At 36.7% G+C, this 22,345-nt stretch overlaps 2 protein-coding genes across 3 annotated transcripts in view; one reads left to right on the top strand and one right to left on the bottom strand.

The window, feature by feature from the left end:
* The window catches only part of unc-104 (kinesin family member unc-104), a 192,674-nt gene extending 181,797 nt beyond the window's left edge, over nt 1-10,877 (bottom strand). Inside the window, exon 1 of the mRNA XM_083132594.1 lies at nt 10,549-10,877. The gene's annotated coding sequence lies outside the window, so the exon portion shown is untranslated. The remainder of the gene's footprint in view (nt 1-10,548) is intronic.
* Nucleotides 10,878-11,108: 231 nt separating this feature from the next.
* Nucleotides 11,109-21,828, top strand: LOC145996199 (cytochrome c). 2 transcript variants are annotated; one of them, XM_083132605.1, is made up of 4 exons: nt 11,109-11,210; nt 15,395-15,452; nt 19,884-20,025; nt 21,309-21,828. In XM_083132605.1, the coding sequence occupies exons 2-4, from the start codon at nt 15,414-15,416 to the stop codon at nt 21,452-21,454; spliced, it is 327 nt and encodes a 108-aa protein (XP_082988731.1). In that variant the 5' UTR covers nt 11,109-11,210; nt 15,395-15,413; the 3' UTR covers nt 21,455-21,828. The 2 variants fall into 2 exon arrangements, with proteins under 2 accessions (XP_082988731.1, XP_082988732.1); XM_083132606.1 differs by having other exon boundaries at nt 11,163-11,206.
* The last annotated feature ends 517 nt before the right edge of the window (nt 21,829-22,345 follow it).

Below are 22,345 nucleotides of genomic sequence, written 5' to 3'. Positions count from 1 at the left end.
GCCCCATCACCCAATACACTGACCATGTCCTCATGAATCTCCTTTGGGCTTAGCCCCTTTTTCTGGAGGTACTTGATGACAGCTCGTTGTTCGGTTTTCTCCATTTTTCAAACTAAGTGCCACCTCTCACACATAAAACGAGAAAAACAAATTTACTATAGCACCTACGGTTCTGAAATTTTGCATATAGGCATCTAAGACATTAGGCTACAATATCCCCATCATTCATTGCAATTCATATACTTTAAGTATGCCGGGGACAATAATTATTGAATCGCCCTCGTATATATATACATACTGTACATATACTTATGTAGGTCTATATGGTATATTAATAGTTTGCTAGTTTTTAATGGTTTGATAGAAAAAAAAATCTTAAGCTTTGGGCCCCCCCGAACTGATCAACCTAGCTACGTCCCTGGGTTCAGATAGGAAAATCGGGACTTGAAAGTGAGGTCCCAACTGCTATACAATATGCCTCCAACAGGAATCGAACCTGGGATGCCACGATTTCAGCATACTGCAGGAATTTTCATGAAGAGCTGAACTATACAAATTCAAGATTAATTACATTTGAAAGCCAGGAATTTTGCACAAATTTATGCTTATCTTCCTAATGAGCATACTAAGTTCCATAAAATCATGTCTGGACTTGTATCTGTGTCAGATCATGATACAATACTCTGGATTTTGTAGCCAACCCATATTGTATCTGTATTTTTTAAAAAAGTTTTCCAGCAATCACACTCATGTAATTTAGTTCCAAACTGTCTCCCATGTACACAACATGGACGTCCAGAATAGGGGGGCTACACCTCCCTGCTGGAAAATGAAAGTCAACCAAAAATTATATATATTTTTCACACATATATATTTTCATTTCAGCCACGATAATTTGTTAATTTTTGCATGAACATAACTTCAAATTGAAGGAAGTTTTTTGAGGGTACAGGGGTACAACACTATTATGGGAGAAATGTGTCTTTTTTTCACCACCTGTAAAAAGAAATTTCTTGCTTGGCCCTCCCTGGAAAAAATCCTGCAGACGTCCATGGAAGACAAGATCACATTTTTATAGTGCATTGAAAAAGATGACACCACAGCAGCAGCAGCGGTGGTGGATGAAAAGAATTTCTGTGTATTGAAAAGTGTATAATGGTTAAATTATATTGCATGACTTACAATTCCAATCAGTCAGTGAATAGTACAAAAATTTCAGTGAGTTGTCCTCTGCTGAGCTTTGCGTACCTACCATTTTAGTCGAGTCAGCAAAAGGGTCAAATGAGAGAAAACATTATGGAAAGCTGGAGCAAATTTGAATGTCTTCCTAAAATGATTCTTAACAATATATTAATTTTGTACACCTTGGTAGTTCAGTTGGTAGAACAATGGCACATTATACCAGAGACCTGGGTTCAAGTCCTGGTCGAACCCGCATTCTTCACTGAAATTCTTATTTAAAAAATGATCTGCTTGATAAATGTTCTCTCAAATACCATCCCACAAGGTAGAAGAGAATGGATAACGTAAAAGTAAGTATACATTTTTAACAATCCTAACTGATTTCATGTTATTATAGGTTCTCAGTATGGGTCCCCTTCGCATTCTCTCCCGCTCAATATTTCATGAATCAGGAAAAAAATTCTAGTTCCATATTTTTTTCTTTTCTTGCTACATCCTCAAATTTTACTACATACCTCGCTTGTTATATTTTCTTCCATATAAGTAACTAATTCATCTCTACAGCAGCAGTTATTTTTACTAAATTTCTTTCTGAATATTTCAGTCACAGCACTTACTGGAAATATAATATTTTGTTAATGGAAGTAGAAGCTATTTGTAACTTGTAGTCACCCACCAGTCTTTTGTCAGTTGCCATGAATGAAAGATATTTCTGTGTAAGGAATTGCTTATGGTTTGTCTGTTTAGCTGTAGCAAAACAAGAACATTCTTACAGGTATTCTTGTGAAATACACTAGAAAGTGTTTCGTGAGACCACTTGAAGTTACCTTGAAAACAATGATACCATATGAAAGAGAAAGTGTTGTGTAAATTTTAATTTTGCACAAAAATTATATATAGATAGATCACAACACAAACCTATATATCACGGCCATCTTTAATCCAAGGGAGGCTCGAGCCTTCAATTTCCCAACCCTGTAAACCGTGACAATCAGCTGGCCGATGTTACTCGGAAGAAACATTAGAGAATGAACGTCCAAACGTAAAATTCATCTTGTAATCACTTCATTCACTCAAATTGTATTTGCTAGTTTCATCAACGTTATTTTTCATAAGTAAAGCAGTATGTTATTAAGTTATTAAAAATATGCATTAGTTATTGAGCTGCATCCAAGCAATTGACGGAGCATTCCGTACTTTTCACATGTGGTGAATCATCAAATATAATAAATATCCAATCATTATGTCATTATGATTTTTAATTATGTGCAAAATAAATCAGCTATGTCGAAAAGCTATAACCAAGACATAGAGGCAGACTAATTTAAAACATGTTTACGCTAAAAACAAATTCCACGCTGAGAAAAGTTGTGTGCATGAGGCACCACACGCTAAGCTTTAATGTTACTCATATTAAGTACAAGGATGAAACTACAACACCCAAAAAACAACAATTCATATAACCTCTAAGCAGTGGCGCAGGAACGGGGGGGTACAGGGGTACATTGTACCCCCGCAAATTTTTGAAGGGGGGTACTGTACCCCCCTAAATCCGTAAATCGAGTTGTACCCCCTGTACCCCCCTTTGGTAATTTGACAGCAGACGCAAGGTGCTACTGTTAAAATTACCTATTATCAATTCGCCCAATAAAAAAATGTATTATTGTTTATAAATTTTAAGCATTATAGTCCTTACCACAGAAATTCAAAACATTTAATTGTAAACTTATTATACTACATTGTGCTTGCTACTAGTTAGTTCATTGACCTAAGTTCTTGGAAACCTCTTTAAGGAGATGAAAATTGTTTAAAATGTGTGTGGAACGATGGAATCAGATTGACTCTCAGACAATTACGTTGCAGACAATTGCTGCTTTGCGTAACGGGGGTACACATTTCTAAAGCAGTGGTCGCGTCAATTCGAAGATAAGATACAAATCTTCATCAGAAGAGTATATGACTGACCCCATTTTCTTTTGAATATTTATAATGGAATTTTCCGAAACGGAACACTTACACGAACGAGACGAGACACGACAGACCAACTTGGGTGGGGGGATACAATACACTCCTGTACCTCACCCATATTTTACATAAATTTGTAAGAGGGTGTTGGGAAAACTATACTTAAACCTATATATTAGGATATATATTTTTTAAAAAATAGAGTGCCGATTAGCCTATCTGAGAATGAGGTGAATTTGGAATAAGTTTTCATAACTTCGGAGTGGAAACCGAAAGAAAAATAAGCACAAACAAGAACGAGAAGGACCTCACCAGTCACCACACAGGAGACGAGATGAGGCTGTGACAATTCTCGACTCATCGCATCGCAATATCATTCCTAGGTTAAATGAAATCTTTCCTAGACATTTAAACAGGGTGCAATTTGCGATTTTATCAGAGGGGGACTATTTTTTACCTAAGTATTAGGTATACTTATAATTGGACATTAATTGCTTAAAATCTAATTGTGATATCGAATGTAACACAAACACAACGCCATTTTATGTTAAATTCTAAAGTCAAATTGTAAGAAAATTACACTAGTCAGATGAATGCACGAGATAAATGAGACTCACTGCAGGTTCTATTGGTAGATTTTGGACAAGGTCTCTGGGAGAAAGATGGGAATATTTGATTGATTGATTTGGTTTATTTTACTTCGCATTTCTGCCACTTTTGGCTAATCGCGATGAGGATGAGTGATGATGATATGATAAAATTGATGGACACTCAAAAATAACACTCATGGGCAGGCCAGGATTCGAACCTGGGACCTCAGGCGTCATAGCGCGCTATGCTAACCCCTCCGCCACGGAGTCCGGCGAGGTGGGAATGTGTTTTGGATTTTTTGTAGATGCGAAAATCTTTAACTGTGACGCGCACATGCTTCTGCTTACATTAAAGTTTACCTTTTCACATAAATGATAAATTGACATGTCATCCTAAAACACACGCATGTATCTGCATTTCATACCACTACATACGAAAATAAACCTTGGCCGGCTCTTCACATTGTCCACCAAAAATTGAAAAGAAATAATAAACTTTTGAGCGTATGGCTTTCCTTGCTACTTCTGAGAGCTGAAGGATTTCGGTTTTGTAAATGTACCGAATGATATTACTTTCAGTACTTGAAGAACGTCATTAGGTACAGCTAATTATATTACAAATAAATAATTTGTCCAATTTTTCACAAATATTTCAAAGCTAGACTTCTTACGAATTGATTGGGAACCATCTGAACTCATTTCTTTCTTTTTTAATACAACACCCTATAGATGTCTGAGAAAAAACCAAATACATGGCTTCTAAAAGGCATTGGATGTGGTACACATCTGCCATAAATTGTTTAAAGATATTTTTATGCGTAGCTATGGGACTTTTAAAATTAGAATGAACGGAACTGAAGTGGAACTCTATATAATGTAGTTTCTATATCCAGTGGGTGGGAGATGATTATTGCTGGTTGGGGTGGCTCAAGATCCCCCTCACTCCTGATTTTCCGTTCCGTGAAATCCAAATAAGCCCAGAATGAGGTCCAGAGCTTAGCCTTATATGTTTCAGAATTGTTATCTGATTTTAAAATCTGTTTTTTTCTAACAAAAAAAATAAAAATATTTATGCATATTTTGCATTAAATAACAGGACATTCGTGTGTGCTGTTCTAAAAGAGAATATTTCTCATGGCTTCACATTATACCTAGGTATCAAGGACGTTTTTGTGGGGGTCCGGAACCCTTCCCCCCGAAAGACTTACCAAGTAGTGAAAGTAATTTATCAAAATATAATTGTTTAGCATTTGTTATACTCAATTTCCATCAATGCTGATACCATGCTTGAACAGCGTAACAATTAAAAGTTAGGGTGCGGCAGAAATATCTCCCGGATTTCATTTGTGAATAACAAAGCAACGATATATGTTATGCAAAACTTTATTGCACAGTTGGAAAGAACAAGGTTTACCATTTTATTGCACAGTTACAAAGAACAAAATGTTCCAATCATTTTTTGTCAAAATTGCCTCAAGTCACCATTTTGTGTGACATAGTTTTAAAATGATATCGTCCAAATGCGGATCTGCACAGTGTATGCATTTCTGAAGTCTCGACCTGAAGTTCTGCATTACCCTCCTAGTCATGTCTGGTCGGTATTGTCGCTCTTTCCTGTCTGGTACTATCTTTCAGATCATTGGCTGTCCTCGGCCTTCCTTGGTAAACTTTAGCCTTCAGGTACTCCCACAGAAAGAAGTCGCAGGGTGCGAGCTCGGGGGAACGAGTTGGCCATGGAAGGTGACTTCGAAGTGAGATCAGACGCCCTGGAAACATTTCACGTAGCACGTTCATCGATACGCGTGCTGTGGCACCATCCTGTTGGAACCACACAGCCAATTTGCCACGTTCATTTGATTGCGGCTGCAAGAAGTTGCGTAACATCCATACATAACGGTCAGACGTTACATTAACTGCGTGCCGTCTTCCTAAAAAAAGTAGGGGCGTGGCGTTTATGGAGTTGTCTCGGTACGTATGGGAAACAAAATGGTAATACTTGTTCTTTCCAACTGTGAAATAAAATTTTGTATAACATTGATCGTTGCTTTGTTATTCACGAATGAAATCCGGGAGTTATTTCTGCTGCACCCTGTATACTCGATGGTTTTCTCCGCTGAACTTATTGGAAGGCAAGGAATTTGGCTCATACGGCTTTGAAGGATTCCAAAGATTTATGCACACTACTAATGATAATATCCATAAAATATTAATCAGGAACTTTACTTTTCGTTAATTGGATCTAACTCCTTTTTTTGTTATTCAATAAATATTCAATTCTTTTTCTATCTGACATTAAATTCCTTACCAGGGCAGTTGATTTTGTGCAAATCTTGACGATCTTAACTACACGTACGCTAGATAATGAATACTTGCTGTTATATCTCTATTCTTTTACTATCTTTTAACTATTTATGTAATAATAACAATGCAATATTAATTAATGTACATATTTAATTAATTAATTAAATTAAATATAATTATCGTAATTATTATTATTGCTACACTTGATTGGACATATATATATATATATGGGAGGCTGAATTTTGTACCCCCCCAAATGAAAAACGTTCCTGCGCCACTGCCTCTAAGAGTATAAAACTTAACAGGCCTAACCTAACGAAAACAGTAGAACACAACATTCATTCCTTCACTATAACATATCTCTGCAAGAGAAAAACAATGGAAATTTAAAACTAATTCCTAAACCATGCAAAAATATCCACTCTCTCTCTTAGGGAGTATATAGCCACCAACATCACATACGCCACTTGTTTGGAAATATTTATTTTATGTTAATTAATTTCGTTGAAGGCATTACTTTAGCCTTGTACATACAGGGGATGGACAAAAATATGCAAACACCTGGTATAAAACAGGTAGCCATTTAAAACATGCTTTTGTGTCTGAATGGTAGGTGGCGCTGTGGTCACTGGTAATTCCTGTGAGGTATACACCCTGGCCAACCTGACAGATGGGCCAGTTATAGTTCAGCGACCGGTCCGTGCAGGTTATCGTGAATCATGTCTGAGCTGACAGAGTTTCAAAGAGGGCAAATTGTGGGTGCACGTATGGTGGGAGCTTCCGTGACGAAAGAAGCGGAAATGTTTGGTGTATCAAGAGGCACAGTGTCGAAGATCATGACTGCCTACGAGACTTCAAGAAAAACACGCATCAGCGGAGTACCAGCGTGGACGCAAGTGTGTGTTGCGTGACAGAGACAGATGCACATTGAGTAGGATTGTGACCAAGCAGAAGATCACCACGGCTCCAAAAGTCACTGCTGAGCTGAATACAGTGCTTACAAACCTTGTTAGCGTCAAAACAGTCAGAAGACAACTCCACAAGCAGGGTATTCATGGCAGATCTGCAATTCCCAAACCACTCGTGACTGTTGACCATGCTGCTACACAGAGACAGTGGTGCAATGCCCATGAAAACTGGACAATGGAGCAGGGGAAGACTGTAATCTGGTCAGATGAGTTATCCTTTACATTGTTTCCAACTGCTGGCTGAGTGTACGTGTGGAGAACGCCAGCACAAGCGTACGATACAGACTGTCTGTTACCGAGAGTGAAGCATGGCGGTGGTTCAGTGATGATTTGGGCAGCCATCTCCTGGTATTCTGCCGGACATGTCACTGCCAGGGACTACGTAACCATTTTAAACGACCAGCTGCATCCCATGGTGCAAACTTTGTTCCCAGATGGTGATGCCGTGTTTCAAGATGACAGAGCCCCTGTACATACAGCTCACATCATCCAGGACTGGTTTGATGAGCACAAAGATGAAGTGTCACATCTGCAATGGCCTCCACAATCGCCAGACCTCAATATTATTGAGCCCCTGTGGTCGGTTTTGGAGACCAAGGTGTGAGCCTGCTACCCACCACCATCGTCTCTACAATAACTTGCAGCTGCTTTGGAGGAAGAATGGTACAACATCCCTTTGACAACCATACGCGACCTGTATTTGTCCATTCCACGTCGACTGCAGGCAGTTCTGCATGCCAAAGGTGGTCCTACTCGATATTAATAAAGGTAATGTGCATTTCTGCAGGTGTTTCCATATTTTTGTCCATCCCCTATATATATGCACACAAAGCAAATATATGCTCATAAGCACAATGTAATTACAATGTATTGAGTCTTGAATAAAATCTTGGCGTGTACTGCTAATATGAAGATGCTGTACAGAAATATTATCTTCAAGATACATTTTACACTCTGTAATACTCGACCATGCTGGTTTATCGCATCCAGAACTACTCTTACGTCTTACTTATAAAACTGTAAAACCAAATTAGATCTTCCATCACCTAAATATATAATTCCGACATTCTAGCAAATAAAATAAGTTCAAACTACTGTACACATTATTGGAAAGTTACATGCTGCATATGATATGTAAAGTTGGCCTTGCGTTTTCTGTTTATTTCCTGTTATTTAACGATACAATTCCATTTCCATTGTTAATGTATTTTTTCCACTTACATCATAATGTCAATGCTCTGTCGAGATTTGGAAAAAGAAAAACATTTTACACAGATTCCCTTGTTTCCTTAAAAGTCTACATCTATTTTGCTATTCGCACCTATGCTTTGTAGCTTGATTTTTAAGCCGGCGAGACAGCATCCGGCCTTAATATACATTTTAGTTTTCAGTACATTGGCCCAAAGGGCTTGAAAAATCCTGGTCGCCATAGCAACTAAAAATTTCAGCTTGGCGACTATGATCTTTTGCTGTAATATTGCCATTTTTTAAGTTTTAGTGTACAAAACTTTCAAGATTCTAAGTTCAAATTGCAGTACAACGTAAGTTAGCAAATTATTTTTTTATTAACGTTGTGAACATTCTATAGAATCAGTAATAATTTTTTACTCTTTGTCCCCCAACCCCCCATTTCCAGATTTCTCACATAATTTAGCGATCTTTTGAATACGATTTTAAAGACTTATTGATTTGCTTTATTTTACATTGCTTTTTGTGCAACTTTTGGCTAATTTGCAAAGATGGTGATGAATGATGAAATTGATGAATGGACACGTACAAACATCCAAGCCCAGTCCGGGATTCGAAACCGGGACCCCTGGCGTCGTAGCAGAATGTGCTAACCACTCCACCACAGGGGCTGGCTCAGCTTCTTATAGTATCCACAATTACTAGTAGGTGGTTTCCTGGCACCTAGCTCTGAAGAAAATTTTTCGAGCACTGCTCTTACGTTTGACCAACGATTGGCTCAACCACTGTTGGTAACTTGGAATGACCAACAAGGGAGCAATTGAGAATTCTCCCCCCACCCTCCTTCAGAAAAAAAGGTCTCTAGTTTCCTGAATGGATGGGTAATAAACCATTAAAATACTTCCTGTCCACACATCTGATTTGTCTTCAACAGACATGAACAGGTCAATAAGTAAAAAGGAAATCTCTCGTTTTGCAGTTCATGCCATGGAAAATTCTGGAGCAGTGTTTCAAATTTAAGCAAAATTTACTAAATAATTTAGTTCATCTGCAATACTTGTTATCAAGGTAAATGTTTCAATAAAATACATTAAACAATCAGGCTGGGATGTAGTATTATCATAAATTGTAAAATTATTTGTTATATTATACTTTTAAGTCAGACACCCTGTATATACAAATATCTAGGCTCTTCAAGAAAAGCAAGGTCAAAAAATGCAATTTTACAGAAGGCATATATGCTTATTCTTTTAATAGCAAACATTGCAGACACAATATTCATGTTCGATCATCACTGTTTATAGAATCTTTGGTAACAGTTTCATATATCGGAAACACATTTCTTCATTTTCATAGAAGAAACTACTTACGGAAATGAGTTTGTCTAAGGTTTACAACATTCGTCGAGGTACTTTCTTTCATTGGGGAATATATTTGACCGTGAAATTGTGTATTTTTCAAGAGAAATATCTCACCGACGCACAACTGCCATTGTTTTAGTTTGCCTCCCGTACCTAAACCGGATGCAGCATACGTTTCATGACGTAACCCCTTGTCAGTGTTTCCAACCCCTTCTTTTTTACTATGCTTGCCTAATCTAACCTTATTGGAAATGGTTCGTGGGGCTATCCGTCAGCTACCCATGTATAATGTACAATTTCCACCGGTGACAAACACGATAGTAGGAATTTTTCGGTGAAGAAGGTTGGAAACACTGCATACCCACAACATGAGTCAAGATGTGGCCGCCATATTGTGTGTTACGGAAGCGAGGAAAGGAATCAAAGAAATCACTCTGTATATGAAAAATTCCGCAATACACAATTGGTAAGTACGAACCATGTGGAACACAAAATATCCGATTTTAATGTGTTTCCGATATACTAAACTGTTACCGAATCTTTAAACATGTCGAATATAAAATTTTATGCTTATATTTTCTTTGATTGATTTAGTGTGACTCAGATGAAAGCAAGAGAAATATCAGTTTGTGACTTGTGTGTGTTTTCCCAAACACCCTAGATATATAAAAATGATAAAGTATGATAAGTACGTATATATTTATTTGTAGAATTTTAAACGGGTTACCCTCAAACAATACAGTTTTGGTAATAATATTGACAAAATAATACACATGCATATATTTAATTTGTACAATTAAAAATGCAAAGTTCTGTGATAGTGTAGTAATCGTGGTATATAATACGTTTCCATTCAATTTAAACGTAACTGCATGGCATATTCTACAATGAAAAAGAAAGGGGGGGAAAAAAAAAAGACTCCTTCAAAAGGATCATCTGTAGAAGTGAGTGTGCGACACCAAAGTTGTAACTTCCAAAAAAAATGCAACTTACCACACAAGTAACAATAGTAGATCAATGTTGCTCCTGTACGCAAACGAAGTAAATTGTCATAATTGTTTGACTTAATATGCTATAGTATAAACCGAACTATTTCACATGTTTATCATTTTCGACACTTTTTGGACACTCCTTTCACAATTAAGCATATTCAATGTGCAGACAACACAGCGGACGACAAAGTAAGCAAGAGAGCCAGCTCATTTCACTTGACTTCACCACGACCCGACCCGACTTCGGTTAATCAATAAGTTTGAAATTCAGAAAAGGACAGCGAGCTCTTCATTTAACAATTTCAGGTTGAAGAGACTTGCATTAGTCATACTCTACAAAATATAATGAACTTGCAGAATATATACTAAATGTACGTTTCAGAGCGAAGGGGTCGGACAGTAAACTTTCACGTGTTTACAAATACACGAGATGAAAAGATGATCCGAATATTGTGACTAAATTAAACTATTTTGAAGAAAGGAAATATTATATCGTGCAAGCATAGTACAAGCGAGCGATAGATATTTGATTTCGCAAGTAGCCTCGTGGTTCATTTAGTATTTTTCGATAATGCAAAGTGCTTCATGTGCTGGCAACAGTGAACACTTGCTCTTTTCTGATACCTCTGCGAGGTCGTCGGCTGTACTCTGATCGTCTGGTCTGTAAGTAGTAAAAATAATTGATACATTGATAACTTACATTTGTATTAAGTGCACATATATTTGTATCTTTATCCATAGAATATTTAGGTATAAGAGATTTTTATTTCATTAAAGTAGTTTTCTGTAAGGTAAAATGAATGTAATACCCTTGAACCATTAACGAAATCGCGGTTTTATGCTATGGTAATCGTGCTTTTCCAGGAATTTTAGCGAACAAGTGTACAGAACTTGTTCAATAGAAAATGAATTGGTAACTGTGACAAAACTAAATGGTCACAAATAAATAGGTGTTCATCATTAGAATTTGGGTCCGTGCCCTGTGATGTAACCGAATGCGAGTTTACGCAAGACCAGCGAATTACACTCGTGAAAGGTGGGTCAGCCGCGCGAAGTTTCCTCCTGATTATGAGATGATGCAAGTATGTTCTTAGAAACGAACTGCCAGTAGTAACATATTGTACTGTACGTGTGATTAGCAAGGACGTGAGGATTCAGAGATATCGTAAGTTACTAATTTCTAAAGTTACCAAAATGTAAATTTATTTTTATCACTTTGTAGTTGTATGCTTCATCATAATTATTATGATGGAGCGAATTTACAATATAGGGAAATTCTCCAATTTTGTTAATTTTCGGTATACTAACTAATTTTGACCTTCTAATCAGGAATCTGTTGAAAAAAACCGGGGGTCATGTCTGAAAATTTGAAGAAAAGCCGATTGAATTTTTTTTATATATAGGTGTATATGCGTAGTTTTACGAACAAAAATGTAATCTCCTGTCATTGTGTCCAACCACGCCGTTGTTTACAAGAAAATGATTTATGATCTTCAATTCTAGTACGATCCCTATTTTTTCGATGAATTTAGGGGTGAAATGAGTGTTAATGGAACCTAACCTAACCTGGTGTGATGGTTCATGGGGCTACCCGTGGATGGTTTTTGGCGCTAACAAACAATTTTTCACGAAAATGTACAATTTCCAGACGTGACCCCCGGTTTTTTACAACAGATTCGTGATTAGGAGGCCAAAAGTAGTATACCGAAAATTAACGAAATTGGAGACTTTCTCTATATTGTAAATTCTTACCATTATGATTTATAAATTATAATGTATGGTGAAGAACAGGGATGAAAATGAAGGGGTACAGGAGAGGACCCCGTCGCCCCAGTCCTCCTTTGTTGTTCCCGCTCTTCATGTAGCTTCTCTCTGTTTCTGTACACACAGACAGATAATGTTTCCCATGGTGTTTTTTTTTCTCAGAAAATGTTTTAAAAATTAGGAAAACCAGAAAATGAATTTATTTCATGTATATTCTATGTAAACTTGTATAAAGAAACTTTACTAATGTAATTCTTGTGAGCATCTGAATTTATGTCATGAATGGTTTTGCATGATGGCTGTTAGGTCAGAGGCGAGACGTCCGGTCATCGGGAGATGCAGCGATGGCAAAGCAAAATACTAAAAATATTGCTTTTTAAATATTTTAGACAAGAAGAAAAAAAAATCAGAATATTCACATATTTGAGCGAAATTAGTCAAGTAACACCATTAAACAGCTAGAAATACACAAGAGATTCACTAAGGTTAGCGTATCGAAAGGAGAACCCAGTTCTACACCCCCTCCCCCCATGCCCAACCATCCCGTTGCATTTCCGTTAAGTGCAACGGTGTTAGGCGGGCCAGCTCATCGCAGCAGGTCCTTCGGCAGCTTTTCCCCCCGCTTTTGAAGTTCTGGTCATAAGAGACCCCTTTTTTTTCACCCTCCTTGTTTACAAACACAGCAGGGTTTCTGTGGCATGAAGATGAAACCTCTCAGAATGTCCAGCACTGTAAAGCATGCAACGCTCTTGTTTTTTGAGAGAAAAAAACCCTTTTGCAGAGCATCGCAACACAACTTACACGGAATGCATGAAAGTAATGGTGCATAGAAAAAAATATAACTTAGCAAAAGCATAAATTTCCCCACGGTTACGGCTTGAAAGATCTGTAAAAAAAACAGTTCTGGATCCATTCTATTTTCTTCATAGTATTTCTTCTTTTAATTTTTTTGGATTCTGCGGTTCAAATATCGATTTATGGGAGAAAAAAATGTTCTTGGTTTACAACGCACGAAGTATTTCCTGCTGTGGCTCAGTAGGTAACGCATCTGACTACCATGCTAAAGGTCCCGGATTCGTTTCCTGGCTGGTTCGAGTCAGGGAACTTTCCTGACATACTTACTCAAACAGAACATTTTCCGTAACATATCTTACTTTCACACCAGGGATGGCCAGAAATATCAGGATTCCGGAAAATCTAAAAATTTTGATTCAAAAATTCTACTACCCGGATTTCGAAGCAATCTGAATTTCGGAGAGAGAAGTTTAACAATTTTTCCATATATTTTTTTTAAGAATAGATTTAGCCATCTCTACTTCACACGTCATGTACGAACACTATTATCATCATTATCAATGTAGGAATGCCCCCTTCCCCTTGCTGGGTTGAAAGATTGACCCTGACGTTTCGCAAGTCTTGCGATGACTACGTAAAAATGTCAGGCTTCGCCACTGTGTTAGGTAGTCCATAATTAAAGCTATATCTGTGCTGCCATGATAAGTTTTTAATTTACTCTGAGAGCATATAAAATACTTTAGTTGTATTTTTTTTTCTTTTTCATGTGGTTACGTATGTCTTACTTAACACACTTATTGATGAAATTCGCCTCCCTTTTATAATATATTATGTCCATAAAGTCAGGGTTTCAGACTCCTACAGTATCCAAAGAAAAGAACATCTCAAGAAAGTTTAGGGGGGCATGTGGCATATCAAAACCATGTGGAATTTTCTGCCAATTTGTATGGTGAAATCCATTTTATGACAGCTTGAATAGTTTTCAGGTTATTGCATGTGATATGTTACGTTAGGTGCACACAGCACCTGTCAGATCGTGCTCAATGTGTGTCCTTTTCCAGTTACGTGTGTCCGCAAACCAGTTCATATGAACCTGGATGAACATGCCAGGTGTAATGGTGTCACACACAACAATAATGCACACCTACGACTGTCAGAAGTATCTTAACAGAGGGATAAGATGACCGGATCCTCTCATATTTAGCACACTCATAAGCGAAAATAAGGAGTTAGTTTTCGGAATGGCAACTATCTATTTCCGCGAATTTTTTTTTTCACAAGGAAAAAAATATATATATACCTGATATACCATGACACCAAATTTTAACTGTTTGCCTAACCGAAACTAACCTGACCATACGTCAATGCTTGGTGGGGCTAGTGCCAATGGTTCGCAATTATTTTACAATTTCTAGACGTTTCCGACAAATTTTAACTCTAATTCGTCATTAGCAGGCCTCAATTAGGTAAGTATGCCAAATATGAAGAAAATCTGAGGGGTCCGGTCATCTTAAGTCATACCTAACAGAGTTGCATATACCTGACATTTTACATAACACTAACACCCCCCCCTCCAAGGATGTATTTAGGGGGGTCCAGGGGGTCAAGTACTAAAATTAAATAATGAAAAATTTATTAGTTTAGCCGTTGTTATATAAATTCCTCCGAACGTATTGTAAGACTAGGGGTTGGGATCATACGGCTTTGAAGAACAGACCCAACCCCCAAAATAAATGTTTGTGTTAAATCCTGTGGGCAGTGTGGTCTTCCAACTGTCTCTACAATCCAATGACCAGGGAATTGCAGACTCAGATGTGCACAGATACGTGCAGCATAATGAGGAGGTGTACCATCCTGTTGAAAGAAGTCTGTGAAACCACCAGCTTGATTTAAGCACTGTTAAATCCGTAGTTGCTGTTTAGGGACGACATGTTTTCTTTGTTACACACACTTCCTGTATGCATCAATTTCTGGACTAGTTTCACTAGCACCTCTGCGCTATGACTAATTGGAAATTAAACATGGTTTTGATATATCACCTGCCCTTATTCCCATTTGAAAAATTTAAGTTGAATCTGAGATGGTGGATGGGGTGTGGAACACACATAAAATATGCAGCACTTGGTCTCCTAGATATTGCATATGGTTACATTCATGTCCAATAATATGTGTATAAATTATATGGGTTCAGACTTTTTGAATCAACCTGTATTGTATATATATGTGTGTGTGTGTGTGTTTGTATGAGTGAAGAGCAAACTGTCAACTTGAATAATTTTTGATTGCAGATTTAATTGAAGGCAGAAGATGGGTGTTCCTGCTGGAGATTCAGAGAAAGGGAAGAAGGTGAGTAGTCATGAATACATTATACACCATAAAAGGTGAAACTTTGTTGCCAGTGCAGTACCAAAATTAATCTATCCCCAATACAGTAGTGATATTTCTGCAGTATAAGTAAAGTTGTGTCCAAGATTTATGTAAACCTTATTACCACCAAAACCAAATTCCTTACTTACACAATAATTCCATGCAAGTTTCACCTGATCTGTATGAAAATTGCCAGAAATTGACATATCGGAATCGGCAAAAATCCGATACTTAAACCGGTACAGATTATACTAGAGTTTTACCTTCTAATAAGTTTTATATTCTAGTTTTGTAAGAGTTATTAAAAATTTGGTTATGATTCGTCATTATTGTAGAGTTTTTGTAATAAAATTATTGCAAACTCATTCAGAGGATCAGCCTAACTATAAATCGGAAATAAAACAGTACATTGCTGAACCAGGATCTGCGTATTGGAAATTCAAAAATGAATATTCAAACCTGAAGCAAGTGCTGAGAAAATACTTGGGCATACCTGCTGCATCAGTATTCAGTGATTGAGTGTTCAGTGTTGCTGAACAGATTTGCGATAAGAGAAGAAGTAGGTTACTTCCTGATGTGCCTCCAAATCTCGTATTTCTGAAGTTGAATCTGGCAGAACAGGAATTCATTTTGCATTTCAAAGAACTGCTTGTGTACTAATGTTAAATCTCTTGAGAATCCATGTTCTTCTTAAAGGTTCACATAACCTTTTGTAGATGCAAATGTACATTCGCATCTCTTGAGAATATATATGTATATACATATAATATGCAATAGAAATGTACATAGCAAATTTATTTTTGTCATGCAAAAAATAACATCCCATTTCTGTTTAATAATCTTATGTATCGGAATCGGTTAAATATTGGCATCGGTATTGGTTCCAAAAATTATCTGTGAGTACATCGGCATCGGTAAATTTTCAGCTTCGTCACATCCCTACATCTGGCCCTCCTAACATAACAATTCCGCATAGGTCTAATAATACATTTGTGGTTAGGTTAGGCGCAGGCACAAAATCAGTGGGAGGTCTAAGCTACAAATATTTATAATTTGAATAGTGTATAGTGGTAATTAATTTTACTTCCTTAGCAAGATTAAACATTAGATCCAAAAAAAGTATAGTGTATAATAGAGCAACCAGCTTATATTTTTATATTCTACAATTTATTCCAAAGAATAAATGGATCCACAGCTCCCAAAATTTATAGTTTTCTTTGCGAGAGGTCACACAATGTAAAATTTCCCCCTAACTTGTAAAGCCTTTTTTGAACGAAATGTGTAAAAGTCAATAACTACGAATTAAAGTACACTAACTGAACAAAATGTAAGAAAAATAATGCCACTCATACAGTGGATCGAGCAGCCAAGTCCCTCCATTTATGTAATTATAATAACAACAACAATAAATTTGGATTAAAAGTGGTTTATTTTTAAAAAACTTATAATAGTTATTATTGTAAAATGACAACTATAACCGTGATATTATTTGTACTAGTCAAGTTTTATCAATGGCCTGCCCCCCCCCCCCCTACAAATATTTCTGGTGATGCTTTACTGATGGATGAACCCTTCCCCCAAATAAAATCGTGGTTAGGAGGGGCAGGTTTAGAGCTCTTCTCAATTAGTTTTAGCATTTGTGGAAGACCTGCACCAGACCCATGGAGGTGAAACAAAAACAGGAAGTCCGGTGGCTTAAAATTTTGTGGCAATTTTTAAATATATGTATGGTAAATCAGGTACCTTGGGAGAATACACTACTGATACCATGTGACTTGTATTAAACAAAAACTTACCTTATTCAGTCAATTATCAATTTTGTCACCATTCACAGAAGGCTGTTGAGTGACATTTTAATAAAATCTGTTTAGTTGAAGTGTCACAAAAGTATGTGACCAATTTTGCCCATAGTTGTTTCTTGGTTTCAGGCTGGTTCACCAGATGTCTAAATGTTAGTGACAGTGGTTCGTTATTAGCATGCGTTGATTGGACATTATTCATTGTCTAGTACTTTTTACTTATTCTAATGCTACTTTTAGAATAATTAGTAGCATTGTCGTAATGTATTCTGGCCATAAACAGCCACATGTTAAGCTGTAAGTCCAATAAAAATTTGTTGAGTTGAGTTGTTGAGCATTGTCTTGAGGTGAAATTTTTCTTGGTCAGTGGTGAGGTTCCAACCGACGACTTTGTTGACCTGAAGAGGAGCTCTGGAAACGTAGTGGTAGAACATGTATAAGTAAAAAAGCAGCACTAAACAGTGGATAATGTCCAATTAACATTGCATGCTAATAAATGTCACTTGTATATGCATTGAAATACTTTTGTTAGTTTGTATTTTTTTATGAGATCCCTTATTTACCATTTTATCAAACTATTCTCAATGATGTATAGCTAGTTATTTTCTTTCAGGAAATGTAGGTGTGTTATTTATTTGAAATAGTCCACGGGTCAGGTACCCTATTCTACACCCTCGAATTTTGATTTTTTTTTCTTTCATTATGAAGGTTATGTGATCCTATTTGTGAATAAAAAAACATTGGAGCACGGAAAGAAGTATTTACGACTGTACAGCCGTTTAAAGTGGCGATTTTGTCGTTTGCAATTGTTGTCAAAATTTCCCACTGGTTCCCGGCTCCGCCCCTGGGGTAATTGACTTACCGCCCCCTACCGCTACCGCGGCCCCACCTGTATCTATAGAGTCCCTTTTAAAGGCATGTTAGAAATTGGCCGAAGTCGCCTGCCCCCAACACTATTTCTCACTGTTTTCCGCATCGACACATGAAGATATAAAAAATGAAGGCTAAAATTAAACCAAATAAGGTAACTTACCTCTTTTTACCAAGGCCAGGTATTGAATTGTGTGTCGAAGTTCAATTTGTAAGTCCTACGTTGAAAGTCCTTGTTGTCCTTTTCCACAGAATACCAACCTCCACTCCCGTCCCATCATAAAAATTAGAAGTCTCAAATTATCCAATCCCACAAGTCATTTAGAAAAATCAACCCTCCCCTTTACGGCATGCAGTTGCCAAAAAAAATATTATTATTTCCAATTTCTTAAGTCTCATAAATGAAATCGAATGTCTGAAATGTCCAATCTGCCAATATATCACACAAAGAACATATCGTTATCGCAAATGTTCCTATTGCACAAGTCAATCATAAGAAGAAAAAGAAAAAAAATCGGACGTGCGCCTGTGACATAAATCGATCATCCGAAATCTTCAGACTTGCGCCTGTGACATGAATGCATCATTCGCCATCATAAAGTTGTGAAAAACCTTTTTGACGTTACGCAAGGAATTTTAATTTCATGAAAAATGTAAGTTTCGTAGCACGTAGATCTAAAAAAATTACTTTCCGCGCTATTTAGAAACATCTTTTATTATGAAGAACTAATTTTTGTAACGAGAATATTTGAAATGTGCGAAAAATCGAGGGTGTAGAAAAGGGTACCCGAGCCTAGTCCACTTCCTACATACGTATAAATATCTAGGAGAAACCCCAATTTTAAATCTAGGTTGCATCATGGTTTTTCATTGTCCTTTCGATTAGTTATAAGTTCTGCATGGACATTTTTTTTTCAATTACAGGGTGGCTACTTGAGGACCATGATAAATTCAAGAATAATTCCTAGTTTTCAAGACAAGTTTTCCAAAAATTCAAAGCTACAAGCACATATTTTCTCTATTTCAACCTTAAGTATTATCACCTCTCACCACACACACACACGTAACACACCATAGGTGCCAACTTTGGTGGGGGGGGGGAGCACTTTCTGCCCTGCCCCGTAAATTCACACAGGACAGATTTCATACATATTTACACATCTAAAATATTGTTGTTGCCAACCTTGCCCCCAAAAATTTATCTTAAGTTGGCGATTCTGTAACACACAAAAATATTAACAATATAAAGGGTCTGTGCGATTCCAATGTGTCCAAAAATTCTAATTCAAATCAATTACTTAATTTATGGTGTAGAGTTTATATTTGCCATTTCACATACTCAGACTCGAAATACGTCGACAAATACAAGTCACAAATGTTACAGAATATATTCTATAATCTACAAGAAATTGTTAATTGTATAAGAATTTCAAACTAAAATTTACCTAATCATCTTCAAGATATCTTGCAATAATATTCCGCCTGTGAGATGGATTATTCTGCAAATGGCACTAACAAAGTTTAAAGGATTGAGAGAATTCTGTTTTATTTCCCATGCCGCTCTGTTTTCCTTCCTCGATAAAACTATAAGCTTAATTGTGAAATCCTTGCATCAGGGTATTTATAAACATGTATAAATTCATGCATAATTCCCGGAATTCAAGGAATTCCCGGTGAGTAGCCACCTTGAATTAGTTATATGCATGGACATTTTTTGATATTGAGTGATTGAATTTTTCAGCTGTTTGTGCAGCGGTGTTCTCAATGCCACACAGTGGAAGCTGGTGGAAAGCACAAAACTGGACCTAATTTACATGGCGTCATAGGAAGAAAAACTGGGCAGGCTCCTGGTTTTGTGTATACAGATGCTAACAAAAGCAAAGGTAAGATGTTTGAACACATATAGCATTTATTTTGTACTAATAATGACATTTTTGATAACTTTGGGATGTTCTGAAAAATAAAATTGTCAAAGTAAATGATTGTGTGCAGTTAGATGCAAGATTGGTTGTAAAATGCAACATGGCTTCCCTGAATATGTAGTGGTAATGTCGTTGCCTTGTAATCAAGAGGTCCCGTGTTTGATTCCCGGTGGAGAGACATTGCACAGTGGTTCAGATCTCATTTTAAGCTGTAGGTCCAGTCCCGATTAACCTGTCTGTACATAAAGTGAACAAAAATTCAACCAAAAAGTAAATGGTGGTTGAAGATTTGTTATATTTGATATTGCTTGCCCACCAAGAGCAAAATATGAGATCGGAGTTTTTTTTTTTAAATAAAGGTGTCAATGTACTGATTGCACATCACCCACAGAAATCTGCTCTCGGAAGCAGCAGAACATTCAGTCAACGAGGACCATAGAATAGATTCACCAACATAGAAAGTAACAATCATTATAGTTGTCATTATATATCCAACATCATCAAAGAAGCAAAATCTTCATTGTGACACAGTGCTCAAACTTGAGCCAACCTGGTTAGCAGTAGTCAGTGAACTGTAGATGCAACAGGTGTCAAAACACATTCAGTTGTGGCATCAAACAGACTGAAGGTAGACGTCATGTACCTTGTAATCTAGGAATCCCAGGTTCAATACCCAGTGGAGGCACATAGTGGTTCGGATACCAGTTTAAGCTGTAGGTCCAGTCCTGATTAGCCTATCTGTGCATAAAGCAGACTTTTGAAAAAAAAAACTCTTCCAAGAATATTCATGAACCATTGGTCACATTTCCATTGAAATAAATGACTTCAGGGTCACAATTTATGATCTTGTTAAAAGAATTAGTAATTTAGCTTTAAGAATACCAACTTCTTCAAGTATTAACTAACCCCAATCCAGATAAAATAAAATACAAGGTACTGTGTGTGCCAAACCTTAACAAATTCACATCTCCATGCTGGATGGAAGCAGGCAAAGTCAACGTCTACATCAGACCCCCAGGTTCAAGCCTGCATTTTCCACTGAAATCTCTACATAGTACAGTACATCTTGCTAATAAGATTTTGTTCCTCTCTCTCCCTCTCAACTTTTTTTCTATCATCAACCTGGTACTACTTTCTGCACGTGCCTTGTAGAAATAGCTACAGTACTATGTTAATTATGATGATTAAGAATATGCATTTGTGAGCATGTTTGTATTTGATGACTAATTGTTCCCTATTTCCAGGTATTACATGGTCTAAAGACACTTTGTTCGAGTACCTTGAAAACCCAAAGAAATATATACCAGGAACAAAGATGGTGTTCGCAGGTTTGAAGAAACCTCAAGATAGAGCAGACCTAATTTCGTATTTAGAACAATCCACCAAGTAGATCTTGTTGTGCCAGTACTAGTTTTTGAATAGTGATATATAGGAGAATCTATTGCCTGTTGCAGTATTGAGATATGACCTGTACAAATCATTGTTTGAAAATGGACACGAGGAAAATTATGTTGAACTTACTGTGGTATGATACTCATAATAGATAATTTATTTCTTAATAATTGGCTTTTCTTTGTCATTAGAAAATGGAGAGATCAGCGGGCATATTTGTTGTTAATATTATTGTCAAGAGATATTTCAGTGTTTTTACTGGAGTGATCTTTGATTTTGTGAGAATTCTTGTGTTCAGAATGATGTGCCCCCTATATATACACTCACGTAAATGAAAAAACCAAAGGAAAAAATAAAATATTTTAAGTGGAAGTTTTCATTTCTTATTCCTTGACTTGTTTTATATCATATCCTGATGCATTGTGGATATTAGGGGTGAACTCTCAAAATACAAGTTGCGAGAATCAGCAGAATCGCTATCATCTTGCATATGCACTTTTCTATTCTACAGCAAATTTCAAGGTAATAGGTGAGGTAGATTCCAGTCACAAAAATGAGTTCATAGTCCCCAATGTATACAATCCAATAAAAGAAAAATTGCCCTATATGGAGTTTGCAATGCCTTGTATGTATAAAGCACAAAAATACAAGCTAATAACTGGTGTGCTGATGCCAATTGGTAGAGCCACATATTTATGGTGCATAAAAGATTACGATTTCAGGATCGAAAAGCAGTATACATGTATGTAAAATGGCATTTTCGTGTTAAATTGGTGAATAACACTAAATTTGATTTTAAAAACTACTTAGTACACAAAATAAACATTTCCCTTCTAATAGTGTATTTATGTAGTTATCAGAGTATTAATTTTATTCCTGTGTAGTCTAT

The sequence above is a fragment of the Lepisma saccharinum genome, chromosome 12, assembly GCF_977018435.1.
Source record: "Lepisma saccharinum chromosome 12, izLepSacc3.1, whole genome shotgun sequence".
Classification (NCBI taxonomy): Eukaryota; Metazoa; Arthropoda; class Insecta; order Zygentoma; family Lepismatidae; genus Lepisma; species Lepisma saccharinum.
Note: the sequence above shows the minus strand (reverse complement) of the source record. Positions and strands in the feature narration are given on the sequence as shown.